Below are 16,359 nucleotides of genomic sequence, written 5' to 3'. Positions count from 1 at the left end.
AGCTGAGAAAATGTTTTCAGGTGCAGATAACTTTTTGGTTTTCATTCACTAGTGACCTACATATTACAGCTGTAGGTCTTGAAAGATTGAAAGAATAGTGTCCACATGGGATTCATGAAGAAAACTCTCAAATACTGACAGTGACTTAACAATGAGTCATATATTTCCTTATTTGGAAATTGAGGACAAACCAGTACTGTTCTTTAATCTTAGGAATTTAGAAAAACTCACGTATCTTTCACTCATTTTAAATAGTCACAGGAGAAAATGTGAAATTACCATACCTAGGAGGTACACTTAATGTAGTACCTTTCTTTTAATTCTCTCAGGATTTCATAATATCCACCAAGTGCTGAATGGCTACTGGTTTGAAGGAAGCATCCTGATTCATAAACATCTATCCTAAACTGTATTTTTGGACCAGATTCACATACTTGAGTTTACAAATAACAAGTGGTCTAAGTTTCAAAGATATAAGCCACATATTCTAAAGCCCCCGCCCCCACATCTCAGCCTTCTAGCACTCATTCTGAGTGTTCTCTTATTTTGGGAAACTCATGATAATCTCATTACCTAAATACCATCTGTACCTATTTATCCAAAGAAGCAAAGAAACCTTAAGCAAAAGCCAAGTGTGAAATAATTTTTCTATTTTTTAAAAGTAGGTTAGGACTTTAAAAAGAAAAAAAGTGAGGTTGATTTGGTTTATCAAAGTCATCTCTTAACATACTTTCACTTTGAAAAAATACTGACTCAACTTTGGGTTTCATCTGCTATATTTTAAAATTACATTAAAGGGGTGCCTGGGTGGCTCAGTGGGTTAAGCCGCTGCCTTCGGCTCAGGTCATGATCTCAGGGTCCTGGGATCGAGCCCCGAGTTGTGCTCTCTGCTCAGCAGGGAGCCTGCTTCCTCCTCTCTCTCTGCCTGCCTCTCTGCCTACTTGTGATCTCTCTCTGTCAAATAAATAAATAAAATCTTAAAAAAAAATTACATTAGAACTAGATTAAAGCATGAAACTAAAATGACCAACATGTATTGCCCTTTGTTTTCTATTAATGACAACCATAATAGCCTTTTGGTAGATTCCTCCATTAATTCATGGGTAATGAAAGCATCAAAGTGTGTCTGAATTATAATGCTAAGTGTATTTTCTAGATGGCTTCCTAAGTTCTTGTGAGTCAGTTACTGTATGGGAACTATACATACAATTACAAAGGGATATGCCCCAAATAGATCAAATCAGATGCACTGTTACTTAAAACATTTTGCTAACCAATTTCCTTATTTTAAGCTCCAGTATGCATTCACATCTAAAAGCGTTTATTTAAAAAGATGACTGTGAAATTGCTGAAAACAAGATTAATATACAAAAATCAGCCAGTGACAGTAATCTTTTTTAAAAAGTGGGAAAAAATTTCACTTACAATTATATCCTTTTTAAATCTTATATATTTGCATATCCTCTATTAAATAAAAACTTGAATATATAGAAGACATTTAATATGTATATATATACTTCACAGTATTTGACCTAACAAGAAATGTGCGAAAACTTTGTGACACAGGAATAAAAAACTGTAGAATTATGAAGGAATATAAAAGAGCTAAATATGTGAATATACACACTACATTACTATATGGGGTTTTCATTATTTTAAGTATGTCAGTTTTTCCCAAATTAATCCATACCTTTAAGGAATTTTAAAAAAATACCATAGAAATTTTTGGGCAACTTAATAAATGCATTAAACATTTCATTTGGGGGGGCCTGTGGGTGGCTCAGTAGGTTGGGTGTCTGACTTTAGCTCAGATCATAACCTTAAAGTCCTGTGATTAACCCCACATCTGCCCCCTACTCCGTGGGGAGTCTCCTCATCCCTCTCTTTCTGCCCCTCTTCTTGCTCATTATGCACACTCTTACTCTCTCTAATAATTAAAATCTTTTAATAAATAAATAAATATAAAAATTACATTTGGAAGAAGAAATGCATGACCACCCAGAAAGATAGAAGCTACAAAACAAGACTACTGAAGGAACACTTGCCTGTCCGGATATTAAAATACATTATTTAGCTACAGTAATTAAAGTAATTCTATACTGGTAAAGGAATAGCGAACTAGACTAATGAAATCATATAGGATAGATCAATAAATATTACTATATAAAATTAAACTTCCACATGGCAAATGAGTCTGAAAGGTCAAAGGACAAATGATAATCTGGGAAAATATTTACAACGTAAGACGAAAGGTTAATATCCTTAAAATATAAAAATTTCTAACCAATCAAATTTCTTAGGGGTAAGAAAAATAAATTAAAACATCAAACAATTAAATGTTAAACAAAACATTAAACAATTAAAACAAAACAAATGATAAGAACATAAAATTTTATGTCTGTTATACATATGAAAAGATAGTCATCCTCACTAAGTAAACTTGAGCAATGAAAATTTTTCATCTGTTAGACTGTTGAAGATTAAAAAGAATGATTAATGCAGTATTAGCAAGAGTGTGGAGAAATGGACAGTTGCATGTAATAATGGAATTATAAAGCTGCAGTTTTATAATGCAATTCAGCAGCATCTACTAAAATATTAAATCTATTTATTCTTTGACTCCATTATACTACATGTTGGAATCTATTCTACAGGAAAACACGCCAAGTCTGTCTGTAAAAGAGTATGTATATAATGTTCATGTCTACCATATGTAGTATCAAAAAAATAGAAACATCCTAAATGACAAAATGAATGGTTCAGATAAATAAGTAACGACATGTTCACATTCTGGAATACAATATGACCCCAAAATAAAAAAGGTAACTCTAGGTGTATTCACTTGGAAAGATACCTAATATATATATTGTGCTGTGAGTATAATGTTATAAGTTTTTTTTTTTAAAAAGGAATTAGAGGATAGTGTACCAAATATGATCCCTTATTTGTACACGTAAAGAAAACTATCTGAAAGTTTACAGATTCAACTTCTTTACATCCTTTTGTAATAATTGAATATTTTTGCAGTAAATTTTATTTATTTATTTATTATTTTTTAAATATAAATTTGCAGTAAAGTACAAACCAGGGGGGAAACCTAATGTTTCTTACATGGAATACTACATTCAAATGAACATTTTATTTCTTCTACAGGATTTATTTCTTCTATCGGATAAATGCTATAAAAATTTAGCAATAAAATGTCTTTTTAACTCTGAAAATGCATTTATTTGCCAAACATGTATACGTTAGACTCTGAGGATATAAAAATGAAGGAGACATTATCTCTGCCCTGAAGAAAACCAAAGCACACTGTGAGGGACAGATGAGCTACACGCACGTACAGTGAAGTGCTTACGTTACGGTGACTGTGGTGTCTGCAGGGACAGAAACGGAAAGGAAAGGGAAGGTCATTCTACTTGTGGGAAAACTTATCAGAACAGACTTAAGCTTATCCTTGAGCGACATGTTAGACGTGACGCCGCGACCAGACGGACGAGAGGAAGGCGACGCATGCGGGAGCGGGAGATGCGTTCTTCTGCTCGAGAAGGGTTTTCTGGACAGAGCGCTACAGACGATGAGAATTGGATGCCGAATGCCAAACCGAAACCATTTTCAAACCCATCATAATACCTGTAACATTCATCCACTAAAATGTTATGGTCTATGCTAGTTGAAAATTACTTTTAAGTTCTGGTCTTGTTTTTTTATAACTTTTTTTTTTCCTAAAGTCTACGAAAACGCCGCTGTCACCCACGTCTCGAGAGGGGGGGGCCGAGACAGACCCTCAGGCAGGCTCCGGGCCCAGCGCGGAGCCCCCGCGGGACTCGAGCTCACGACCCTGAGATGGTGACCGGAGCCGAAATCAAGAGTCCGACGCTTCCCTGACGGAGCCCCCCAAGCACCCCACATGGCTTTTCCGTGAACCGTTGTATGTAAAATCCTATTTTCTGTCTTAATTAAAAAACAGGCCGCCTTTAAGCGCCCCGGCTCCGCGCTCTCCGGCGTCGCCCGCGGTTTCCGGAAGTCGCCCTCGCGGCGTCCGCGCCCGCGCGCCCGAGCCCCACACAGACGCGCCGCACACGCCAGACACGCCCCGTCTTCCTCGCGGAGGGACCGTCCTGCCCACGCGGACGGGCGCGGGCGCCGCTCCCCCGGCCGGACGTCCCCCGCGGCCGAGCGCCAGCGCACTCCCCGGTGAGGAACGACGGTGAGGAAAACGAGGACAGACGCGGGAGGTCCCCGGGCCGGACGTCCCCCGCGGCCGAGCGCCAGCGCACTCCCGGGTGAGGAACCAGGACAGACGCGGGAAGCTCACGGGCCCACGCGGCGTCTTACCTCGTGCAGCGTGAGGTGCTTCCCGTCCTTCCTCTTGGAGTCGAAGCGGCCGTAGATGGCGCTGTACTTGCGGATCTCCTCCTCCTTGCGCGGGTCGTCGTCGCTCATGTCGAAGATGTGGCCGACCATCTTGGCCAGCTTCTTGTTGCTCCTCAGCAGCTCCCGCACGTCGGCCGCGTCGCTCCTGGGCAGCGACGGCGCCAGCCGCTCCACGCACTCGGCCACGGAGAGCGCGGCGGCCGCGTCCAGCGCCTCGCTGCTCTCTCTGGGGGACGCGGGCGAGCCCAGGTCGGCGGGCGAGAGGCTGTGCTCGCTCTCGGGGGCGTGGTGGCCCTGCCAGAGTCTGGCCTCCCCGAGGCCCGGCAGCACCACGCTCCCCGCCGCGTCGGCCTTGCCCTGCGCCAAGCTCTGCACGCAGGTGGCGGCGGCGCACTTGGGGATCTTCAGGTGCGGCTCGCGCGCGCTGCTGCCCCGGTCGTAGCTGCTGCAGGACACGCCCAGCCAGGCGGGCGAGCCCTCGGGCAGCTTGTAGATGGGGATGCTGCTGACGGGCAGCGACGTCAGCGGCTGGTTGAACAGGCCGGGGTTCGTCACCCAGTCTCTCAGCGCCTTCTGGAGCCTTCGGACGTGAAGGGGCTTGCTGGCCATGCCCACGAGGGCCATGATTTCCAGGAACTCCTCCTCCCCCGCTTCACAGAGCTGCTGGACATCGTCACCACCTTGTTGGATAAAGGCATCAAAATAAGAGAGCAGATTGGCTTTTTGTAATATTCTGTACAGCTGCAACTCCCCCAGCGTCCTGGGTAAGGCCGCGGCCATTACTGTGGATGGACTCAACCTGCAAGAAGAAGAAGAGAGGACACAGTCGTGACGCTGGCTCCGACATTCCTACACGTCCTCATCGGACACTGCGGAACGGACAGAAGCGCTTCCGGGAGGGCAAAGACGAGGAGCATTTGCGCAGCAACTGCCTTTAGTTAAAGGAAGCATTCCCCCTTGACCAAAGTCACCTCATGTTATTCTTCTACCAATCCTAGTGGTCAGGATAACTGTTTCCATTTTTAAGTGAAAAATATAAAGAATATAAGTAATTGGGGGCGCTTGGGTGGCTCAGTGGATTAAGCCTCTGCCTTCAGCTCGGGTCATGATGTCAGGGTCCTGGGATGGAGCCCCACATCGGGCTCTCTGCTCAGCAGGGAGCTGGCTGCCCTTACTCTCTCTCTGACTGCCTCTGCCTACTTGTGACCACTCTCTCTGTCAAATAAATAAAATTTAAAAAAAATAAAGAATATAAGTAATTTGCCTAAAATCTTACAGGCAGTCAAGCATAAGTCAAGGACTCAAATCAAGGCTCACGGGGGCTCTATATCCCATACGTCTGTCAATGCATTTTGCTGCTTGCTTCCGTGGTGTGAAAGGTGAGGTGAGTAACAATCAGATTCAGGGAGGAGAGAAGTCTGTTACGCTGTCATTTGGTGAATACTGACTTTGCGTCAGACAATATGATTAACACTTTACATGACATCTACAAACGGTAACCAACTCACTGGTTCAACTTACGATTTTTCAGCTTTATGATGGTGGGAAAGCCGTATACACTGAGTAGAAACCACGCCACTTTGAGTTCTGATCTTTTCCTGGGCTAGTGACACTCCTGATGCTGGTCAACAACAGCGAGCCAAAGCTCCCAGTCAGCCACACAATGATGAGGTCAACAGCTGATATGCTTACAATTATTCTGTACCCACACCAACCATTATTTTTCCACCTTCAGAACAGTATTCAATAAATTACATGGGCTATTCAACACTTTATTATAAAATGGGCCTTGTGTTAGGTGATTTTTGCCCAACTGTAAGCTGGAGTGTTCTGAGCACAATGAAGGTGGCTAAGCTAAGCTCTGATATTCAGTAAGTTAGCTGCATTAAATGCAACTCATGGCAATTTTCAACTTTCGACAGATTTCCTGGCATGTAACCCCAATGGTAAGTCAAGGAAGATCTGTAATCCTTGTAGCAGCCCTGCCAGACTGGTACAGTGATTCCCACTTTATAAAGAAAAACGAGTAAGATTAGCCTGGTAGGCTGAGCACAATGGATTGGATTTCAGTATGAATTGGAGGTCAGAAGATAGGTGGTATATTTAAGAACCCAGGAAAAGAGGCAGGAAAATTTCAAAATAAATGACAAGATTTGGTGAGCACTTAGGTACTAGTGATAAAGGAGAGGAAATGGCTACCATTCTTTGACACTTTTTTGCTGAGTCCATGAAGAAAAGAGTAACAGATTGACCGCGGGATTACATCTGTGAGACTCTAAGAACTGCGAAGGCACTGGGGTACAGAAAAATCAGGATGATGGGATTCTCTTATAAACATCTAGCACTTGAAGATGGCGTAAGGTAGGATGTTTCAAAACTCTGCCCTGTGTGCGAAGTAGCAGCCTGGATCTCGGTGTGTATAAGGGTCAGAGACACAGGCTGGAACAGAGGATGGAACAGCCTCTAATGCAGCTGCAGACAGCCCAAGACAGTCCAGGAAGAAACAGAATTTGGGGGCCCAATCAAGACCAAGAAGCCTGCTTTTAAAGAGACAGAACAAGACCCAGCAAAGCACTTCTTGACCTCTTAGCAGCCTTTAAAAGTTATTCACAGTTGCCTGGAGACCTCCCACATACAAAGAGGAGTTGGCCAAGTACTTCCACTTAAGAGAAACAAATAAGCATGTTATAATCAACTTGCACCTTCAGGATTAAAAAGGACCTTGTGGCCCTCTATAGAGAACATTACAGAAGAGCATAAGAATATGTAAGAATATGTATGTGCATCAGAGGGAAATGGAAGGTCCAGCCTCAATTCAAAATAGTACAGAGCAACAGTGAACTAGGAGATAAGGTAAGCAGAAGAGTATTAGGACATCTCTGAAGGCCAGGAGGCCACCACATCTGGGACTTGTTCTTTATACCATGATCAGAATACTATCAAAATTCTAGTCTCAGTCATCCCACTCAGGGATACTATATCTCCCTGACACCCTAAGGACTGACTTCTGGGAAGCCCCATCTTCAGGAATGTCTGTGTCACCCACAATCTGCTTTGATTAGCCAGTGACTGCCTCAAATTTTATGGTCCTTTATTTTATAAGGGTATTTCCAGGTGACTTGATAACTTCCCAAGGCATACAAAAAAAAAAGATTCAATTGGGGAGCAGCAGCTTTCTAACAGCACCCAGGACCATCACTTGGAGCGCTGATAATTTCCCTGATGCCTGGGTGGCTCAGTGGGTTAAGAATCTGCCTTCCACTCGGACATGATCCCAGGGTCCTGGGAAAGTCCCTTATCACGCTCCTTGCTCAAAAGGGAGTCTCCTTCTCTCTCTGACTGTGGCTCCCCTGCTTGTACTCATGTGCAAACAAATTTTTTAAAAAATCTTGAAAAAAATTACAATTTCCCAGGTCATTGTGTTGAGACTCCCATGGTTTGGCAAACTTGGTGAACTACAATAGAAGATCCCTATTTAGTGTAGACTCTGGGCACCAGGAACTCCTACTTGTTCTGTGATCATCCAGATTCTTTAAATCTACCTTCAGGTTCAGGCCACTTGACCCCTCTGGATAAAAACACTCTTGCATCTTCTACATCACACAGAGGAGTATCTACTTGTCCTCCCACTCCAGGGAGACTCTCCAGGAGAGAGTATATCATCCAGCTGGACACTAACCCACAGAAACACAACTCTTGGGAACTATGGATACAAGTTTAAATCTGTATTGGATTGCATTATACCAAACAGAAGGACTCGTAGAAAGCGTCTAAGGGAGAAAATAAACTTCCTTTCCCATCATACACCAAATGCAAGAGCTTCAAAGACTTTCAACTCCAGTACACAAAAAAATACATATACAGGTATAACCACACATATGCGCGTGCGCACACACAAGTAATCTTTTTTCATTTAAATTCAATTAATTAACATATAATGTATTATTGGTTTCAGAGGCAGAAGTCATCCATCTCATATATACCATGTGCCCACACAATCTTCTCTTCTGAAGAGAGCTATGCAATTGCAAGGTTTATGGTGTCATCAATTATCTCATCATATGTGCTCCTCTTAGATTTTCTCACATCTCTTTCGTCTAAAGAGTATGTGTGAAAATCAGTTAAGAATAGTTTTTGAATCTTTTTATTAGCAACAAAAGATACGTCAAACTTAAAGAGAAACTTAAGGAAAACTAAAGCCCCAAACTTAAGTTTTATTCTTCTAAAATGTCTATAATTTTGGAAAAAATTAATTTCAAATCTTTTCCTTTCTCATCTTTACCAAGGAAGAAAAGAAACCCCTAGTTCCTAAGGGGATAAAAAAGCAGAAGCAAGAAGAAAGTACTAGTTATTACACTATCTCCGTAATGACTGATAGGACCACGTGTGCATTCCCAAAGTCAAGATACCAGATGAAAGATAACTCCGAGAGCTCTTCAGGGTCCCAGGAGGCTTCTGAAGGCCCACACCTACTGCTGGGAGGGGAGTTTCCTCCTTAAGCTTTTGCCTTGGGAGAATGTTTCAGTTCCTTACAAATGCCTGTTGTGATATGATCATTCAAACACCCACCACCTCATACATGAACTCGATTTTGATTTAAAAGAAAATTCTTATGAGATTTTCTGTTTTTCCAAATGCTGTATCTCTTCATGCTTTAACATGAAGGTCAAATAAATCAGGAGCGAGCTTCTAACTGCAGCTCTTGAAGCTGAAGCAAACAGGAAAAGATCCTGCCAACAACACTGTACACAGGTAGCTAACAGCACAGTGAATTTACTCAGCTGAAGACCGTTAACTGGTCTTTTCAGGATGCTGGAACAACCATGCTGAGTCTGACCTTTTCATGAATTCCACAGTGAAGAGAAACCAGTTACTAATTTTTACTGCATTCAAAATCCACACCAAAGGCCTGCTACCTACACACAGCGAGGGCCACTGGCACCAGCTTGAACGCTGTTCAGCCTGGTCCATTCCAGAGGAAGAGGAATTAAACAACAATGGATTCATTTAAGGCCATTTGTTGTCATTTGTTATTCATTAATCTATTTTAAATGGTAACAGTTGCTCCAGAACCTTAACAATAAAACAAAACAGAAAGCTGCCTCCTCCTTACAGGTAGGATCAGTCATCTGTCAGATTCAAACCTGCTCAGTGAGAAAAAGGGGTGAGTTTGGCCCAGAAAACTCGACTGGTCAACTCCTATGTTGTCACTGAACCACAAGGAAGCACTCCACATGCCTGAGGGAAGCAAGACATCTCCCTTGGGATGCTGTGGGGGACTGTGGGGGCGTGGTGTGGGACGGAGGGTCTTCCGGGCCTCCCTCCCTTCCAAGGAGCTTCAGTCCGCCTTCCTGGGCTCCGACTCGGTCGGAGCTCAGAGAAACCACCGTGTTATCACCCGCCCGTCCCTCGAACCTTTCTGCAGCCCCACCACAGCTCCTTGAAACGCTCGCTACCTGACTTGGTTAGGGGCATATTATGCTCTCTTCCCTGCCTCTTAACTCATTTAAGTGCGTAACCAAATTCATGGCAGCCGTTCTTACAGTGTATCAATTCTCAACAAACACTGAAAGTAAAATTATCAGTGAACATCTATAATGTTTTTAATTTACAAAAATGATCCTCATAATGGACAAGTTTGAGAACATCAGCACAAATAATTTGTGATAATTTTGCATTTGAACTACTACCTGGAAATTGTCAAAATCTCAAATTTTTTAAGTCCAAAAGCAAGTGTCCATGTTTCTCTCCTTCCAGAATCCCAACTCTACCCTTCCCGTTTCTCTTTTTCAGTTGCATCACTATGCTTTCACCTTTGTGCTTTCTTCTTCTTCCTTCCTCAAATCTTCATCTCCTTAAGCCACATATCCATCCTTTTCTTCTTTCTCTACCTCAAGAGCACCTAATTCTAGTTTCACCGCTTCTTGCTTCCACTCTGAAAACAGCTTCCTTACCTTCAAGACATCCCACCCTGCAATACCACCTTTATCTTCCTACAGTACAGGTGTGACTCTGTACCCATCTGTGCAAATTTCCCCACTGCAACGAGAAAGAAGTCCAGACTTCTCAGAGAGGCATCCCAGACCCAAACCTGTACCTTTCCAGCCTTCTCTCTGGTCCCAAACACAGCCCTGTGCTTACGCCAAAGAGATACACCGGGCACTCCTTGAATGTGCCTCCCACTTCCCTGCCCCTGTGCCCCGCATACTCTCTCCTGCCCACCTCCGCTGGTCTTTTCCACACCCCCTGGTGTCCTGTCCCTTCTCTGAACCCTACGCTTTCTCATTTTTTCCCCACTTCTTCAAACGACCCTTCATAGAGAACGAGTTACGAGGGTGAAGGAAGACAAAGAAGCAAGACATTTAAACACGGTGATAAGTGCTAAGTGTTATACAGAAGGAGCTATGGGATGAAGAAGAAACCTGGCCAGGCTCTGCAGAACAGAGGTTTTAAGCTGCCTGAAGGCAGAAACTCAGTCTCATTCATCTTCTATCCCCCACTTCTAGCTAAGTGTTCAATAAAATAACAACTCTATAAAGGCTGCTCCTGAATGAAACCCAACATCTGAGACAGATTATGACGAGCAGCCTCCCAAAGGGATGCTGTCTTTGTGAGCTGGTACCTCATGACCAATCTATCACTTTAGCTACTACTTTCCCTGAAAGCTTTTACATTCTCTCTTCCTCAATACTTCCTTCTTATAAGGCTATTTGGATTTCCGTAACATGGCTACTTTCCCAAAAGATCTAAGGATTATTTCCAGATACAGGAACTACATGTGGTTAGGACTATAATATACTTCATGGGTTAGTCCAGTCCCAACACCAGCATTTTAAAAGGTCATCAAAGATTCTAGGTCTTTTCCTTCGTTGTTCCTATAAATTAAAATGCAATATAAGTTATCCACAAATATCAAATGGATTGATAATCACTACTCCTGAATCCTTCTCTTCATCATGCAGGAAATACACACACACACACATACACACACACAGCATATACACACTTCCATGAAGTCTGTGGCATTAGAAAGAACAGAGACCCTTCAGGAATGAGGAGATAACAAGGGCAGAATCCCAGTAAAATCTCACTTAGTTTTCATGCAAAGGACTATAAATTCCTTCCTCCCAACATAGCCTGAAATTTTTACTTTAAAACTGTCTAAGTTAACAGCAGCTTCTTACAGATTTATAAAAAATGTGAAAAACCTTGGGAAGAGTTAGCTCATGAGTCATTTACAGATTAAGGTGAATTAGTTCCACCAGATTGTTTTCCTCTTAACATCTAGATGGAAATCCAGTGCATGCTAAAGGAAATGAAAAGATGGACTGGAAATGTTAAGGAAAGAATGAGGAAACCTAAGGGCAGAGACTGTATTTAAAGCCTCAGAAGTGCACCACTGAGTTTGGAAGAATGGAGTCTGAAGGTATAGGGGCCTGGTGAGAAAGGTGCAGTGGGTATACTGCAGGTTGAAACGGAAAAGGTTTAGGACAAGTCAGAGGTTGGCTTAGGCAAGGATAAGCATTAAGCCTGGGAAATGAATTCTTTTAAACTTTTGTCCTAGTGCTAGAACTCAAGCTGAAATAATTACATATAAAGTTTACTTACATCATGGGTTACTTCAGATTGCAGAGCTGGTGTTTCTGTGTTCCAAGTACCAAATAATTTAACCTAGGCAAATCAGTCAGCATTCAGTGATCTTAAAATATTCAGGATCTTATTACTGTCAGAGCTATGAGTTGAACACACAGCTCCTAATGAATTAACAGTAATTTAGGAAACACAAAATGTTCCCTCCTATGAATTTTTTTCTGAATTCTGAATGAAACTGGAGGAAAAAGTGTCTTACCCCTTCATAAGATATGGCTGGAAGTTCTTCAACCAACCAACAGACAAGTCATTCAACAAACATGAATGTCCTCTGAGCATGTAGAAGGCATGCTTTTTCCAGAAATTTCTCCTTAAAATTAACATACTGTGCAAATTAACTGCACAGCCCCCTAAATCCAAGGTGTTGAGAAATGACAAAGTGTTTGAAAGCTTAATGCCAGGTTTTAGCTGTGCAAATTCTGACAAGATGAGGATTACTATTTTTTTCCAGCACTAACTTCTCAGTAATCCCACTTGTTTCATTATTAAGTTTAAGAGTATACTCTACTATTGTACTAGTTTTTGAACATGTCAGATCAAAAAGAAAATTTGCATTTAATATCATAACTACTATTCTTCATTCCACTGAAAAGAATGAAAGAAGCATATAAGATAAAACTGAATCTAAAACAAAGAGGCTGAGAATCTTATATCATGCTTGAAAGGGTATTATTTATTCCTTAATATACTTAATAAACTCCACGATAAAATATGCATAGGCAAGATAATTATATGTTAGCAGAATCTCAATACTGATCAAAACATATTATAAAATGCTCATTTCCATGAACATAACATAAAACATCATATTCATAATGCACATGAACAGCACCAACAAAAAAAACAGACCTCTAATGGAATGAGGCCCAAGTCTTAGAGTTTAGGTCAAGAGACACAAAAACCTGACATATTTCTGTTTCCATCCAACCACCTTTTACTTTAAATACTTAAAGTTTGGGCGCCTGGGTGGCTCAGTGGGTTAAGCTGCTGCCTTCAGCTCGGGTCGTGATCTCAGGGTCCTGGGATGGAGCCCCAAGTCCTGCTCTCTGCTCAGCAGGGAGCCTGCTTCCTCCTCTCTCTCTCTCAGCCTGCCTCTCTGCCTACTTGTGATGTCTCTCTGTCAAATAAATAAATTAAAAAAAAAAAAACCTTAAAGTTCAACCCATATATTCTTCAAAGATCTCTCCCACTTTGTAAAACACTTAATTTCTTCTTTCAAAGCAACCACAGTGCAAACCCCCCAAATCTTGAATAATAAACCATTATGTCCTTAAAGTGTGATTAAAATATCAAATGCTTTAACTGATTCTCTAACAATGAGGGAGGATGAAAATAATTTAACTTCCCTATAAGACGATGGGTGTTATTTACTGGTCCCAAAAAGGGAAAATTTTTAATTAACTTAGTTGAGGTTAAATTGTATTAATAATTCTGGAAAAGGACAAGACATAAATTATTAAATATATCAATTTGTTTACTAGACATATGAACTCACTAAATTTCCTTTTATCAGCTATAGTATTGCTAAGGATTTCTGTCATTTTAATAACATCCACAATTAGCAAGCAAAATGAAATAAAAAATCTACAATGCCTCCATGTTTGTATTATTATTACTGATTCATTCACCTATAACTAGGAATCACCAGAGCCAAGAAATATAACGTGTTTCTAATATCAGGATGGCATATTAACTTTTGTACAAGATACTCATAAAATTAAAACAAGAAACTTCCCAATGGTTCCTTGAAATTATTTTCATTCAAGACCTAATTGTCCAGCATCCAACACGCAAACAAGAATAAAGAAGGCTGACCTTGCCAGGCACCCATCGGTTCTTAAGAAAACCTTTATATGCATATTAATACCTGTAAGGATACCATACTTTGAAAATTTAATTAGAGGACAATATTAAAATGTCTCAAAACTAAAAAATGGAGGAAAAGGGATACCCTTGAATCTAAGAGCCACTTTCACTGGCACTTAGATTGAAAGCAGCTCCTTTAAGTCTTCAGGAAAATATCAGCCTCCACCCCAAAATAAAGTAAACGCTAACCATCCCTTTTCCAATATTTATTCTTGAAACCCACATACAAATTATGACGTGTCATAATCTGGTATGTCTTAGAAAGGAAATCTTTCAAAAAAGTGAAAATCTAAGAAGGTAATTCACTGTGTGCACACTTTTCTAACAAACCCGCCTGGCTTTTGCTCCGTGACTAATCTATTTCAAATTCCGTGCCTCTGTTCCTATGCAATCTAATATTATCTATCAAAACTGCCAAAATATTTTTAAACAAGATCCGAGCATTTCCGTCTCCGCTTCCGATCCCTGCACTCCTCGAGTCGGAGACGAGTCAGGGACAGGCCGACCGGCCGCGAGCGGTCACTCCACGTCGACCCTTTAACCTGACAGCTGCCCCGTCTCCGAGCCCGCCGCCCTCGGGGCCTGTGGGGGCAGCTGCAGGCGGGCCGCGGCGGGGGGGGGGGGTGGGTCCTCGCGACCACCTGCTGCGAGGCCGGTGCGCGGAACCCACGCGCGCCCCCCAGCCCCACGGCCCTTCCCCGAGAGCGGAGAACACTTGGGCTCACGGGCCGGGGTCGCCTCCCGCCTCGGTCGCCCGGACCCGGCGGCTGAAGCCGCACCCCGCCTGCCATGCGTGTGCACGCGAGAGGTCGCAGCGCTCTGCCCCGGCGGCCGCCCCCCGCGCCGGGAACCCCACGCTCGGCCCCGCGAGCACGCGTCTCCCGCTGCTCCGCGCCCGGAGCCAAGTTTCTGGCACAGCCACTTCCAAGAAACTCCTTCCGCGGCCGAAACAGAAACCGCGCTCGGCAGCGGGGGGCACCGGCGGCCGCGACCCCGGCCGTCCGCGCCCCAGCTCCCCGGGGCGCGCGCCCCCAGCACCGCCGACTCGGCGACGACCCCGGCCGCCCTCGGGGAGCGCTCGCCCCCGCCGGCTCGGGAGCAACGGCGCGCGCCCCCGGCCCGCGGCCCCGCTCGCCCCCTTCCCGCCGCCGCGGCCCCGACTCGCTCCGGGGATCGCCCACACGACCAGAGGCCGCCGTCCGCTTCCGCCGCGGCCGCGCGGGGCCCGCTGCCCCGGACGCCGGCCCCGGAGCCCGCGCCGCCCGCGCCTCCGCCGCCCAAGTTGGCCCGCGAGCGCCGCGCGTCCCGGCCGACGCGGGCCGGGGCAGGTACGTACTCGGCCGGCGGCTGCGGCGGGCTGGGCGCGCTCTCCCGCGAGGACGGCTCGGCCGCGACTCCGGAGACACGGCCCCCGGCGCTCCCTCCTCAGGCGGCTGCGGCGGCCGGGACGCCCCCGCGCCCATCGAGGGGGGAAGGGAAGGCGGTGGGCGCGCGCTCCGGCTCCCCACCCGGCTCGGACGCGCCCGCCCGCCCGCCCGCCCGCCAGCCCCGACGGCGCTCGGCTCGGCCGCGTCCGCGGCGGCGGCGGCGGCTCCTCCGGGCTGCGGCGCGCGGGCGGTGGCGGCGGCGCCTCCCCCGCCGCGCCCGCCCTCCTCCCCGCTTCCCTGCTCCTCCCGGCGCGCGGCGCCCTCCCCTCCCCTCCCCCTCCCCCGCCCGCCTCCGCCGCCCCCGCCCCCCGCGCGCGGTCACATGGGGAGATTCCGCGCTTGCCACATTCGCCGCTCCGGCTCCCGCCCACGCGCGGCCGAGTGACGCAGAAGCCGGCGTGGGCCGGCGCGGGCCGGGGGCGGGGGCGGCGGCCGCCGGGGCCCGGGCTCGGCCCCTTCCCGCCGCCCCCTCCGCGGAGCCCGGGGGGCGGCCCGTTCGCGCGGCAGCTGGGAGGAACCGAGTGGGCGCTCGCGAGGGGGCGGCGCCCGGAGGGCCGCTCCGGGCGGGGCGGGGGCGGGGGGCTGGGCCGCGGGGGAGGGGCGGGGGAGCGGGGGGCGGGGACGCCGCCTCGGGCCTGCGCTCCGGCCGCCCGCCGAGCCGCGGGGATCTGCAGTTTGGGAAAAAAACCCGTCCGGACGCGGGAGGCTCCCGGTGCAGCGTTCCCAAGAGCGCGGCCCGCCGCTCCGGCTGCTCGCGAGGCCGCCCCGAAGCCAGAGCGCCCGCGGCCCTGCGCGCCCGCTCGCCCCCGCCGGAGGCCGCCGCGCCGGTGCCCCTCGGGCTGCGGTGCTGGGGCGTCCCGCGGGGGCGGGGGGGTCAGCGCGGCCGCCCGGCGCGGGGTGGCAGGTGCGCAGCCGGGGACCGGCCGTGGCCGTCCCGCAGGGCCCCCGCCTCGCCCCTGTCGCCCCCGCGCCCCGGCCCTGGCGGCGGGAGTGGGGGAGGGGCAGAGCGGGAGGCGACCGTCCCGGGGCGCGGCTGGGA

The 16,359-nt window shown here is 46.4% G+C and overlaps 1 protein-coding gene across 6 annotated transcripts in view; it reads right to left on the bottom strand.

Moving 5' to 3' along the window:
- NAB1 (NGFI-A binding protein 1) overlaps positions 1-15,366 on the bottom strand; it is a 44,494-nt gene extending 29,128 nt beyond the window's left edge. Inside the window, exons 1-4 of one of the 6 annotated variants that reach the window (XM_045086508.1) lie at positions 15,230-15,349; positions 11,986-12,048; positions 5,899-5,998; positions 4,339-5,176 (exon numbers count right to left, since the gene is read on the bottom strand). In XM_045086508.1, coding sequence (XP_044942443.1) covers positions 4,339-5,157 — 819 coding nt within the window. In that variant the 5' untranslated portion in view covers positions 5,158-5,176; positions 5,899-5,998; positions 11,986-12,048; positions 15,230-15,349. The other 5 variants (XM_045086505.1, XM_045086506.1, XM_045086509.1 and 2 more) reach the window with 5 other exon arrangements.
- Positions 15,367-16,359: the final 993 nt, after the last annotated feature.

Source organism: Mustela putorius, unplaced genomic scaffold, assembly GCF_011764305.1.
Source record: "Mustela putorius furo isolate JIRA1106 unplaced genomic scaffold, ASM1176430v1.1 tig00000992_pilon_pilon_pilon, whole genome shotgun sequence".
Taxonomy (NCBI): domain Eukaryota; kingdom Metazoa; phylum Chordata; class Mammalia; order Carnivora; family Mustelidae; genus Mustela; species Mustela putorius.
The sequence above is the reverse complement of the archived record's forward strand: the minus strand, read 5'-3'. Positions and strand labels throughout refer to the sequence as shown.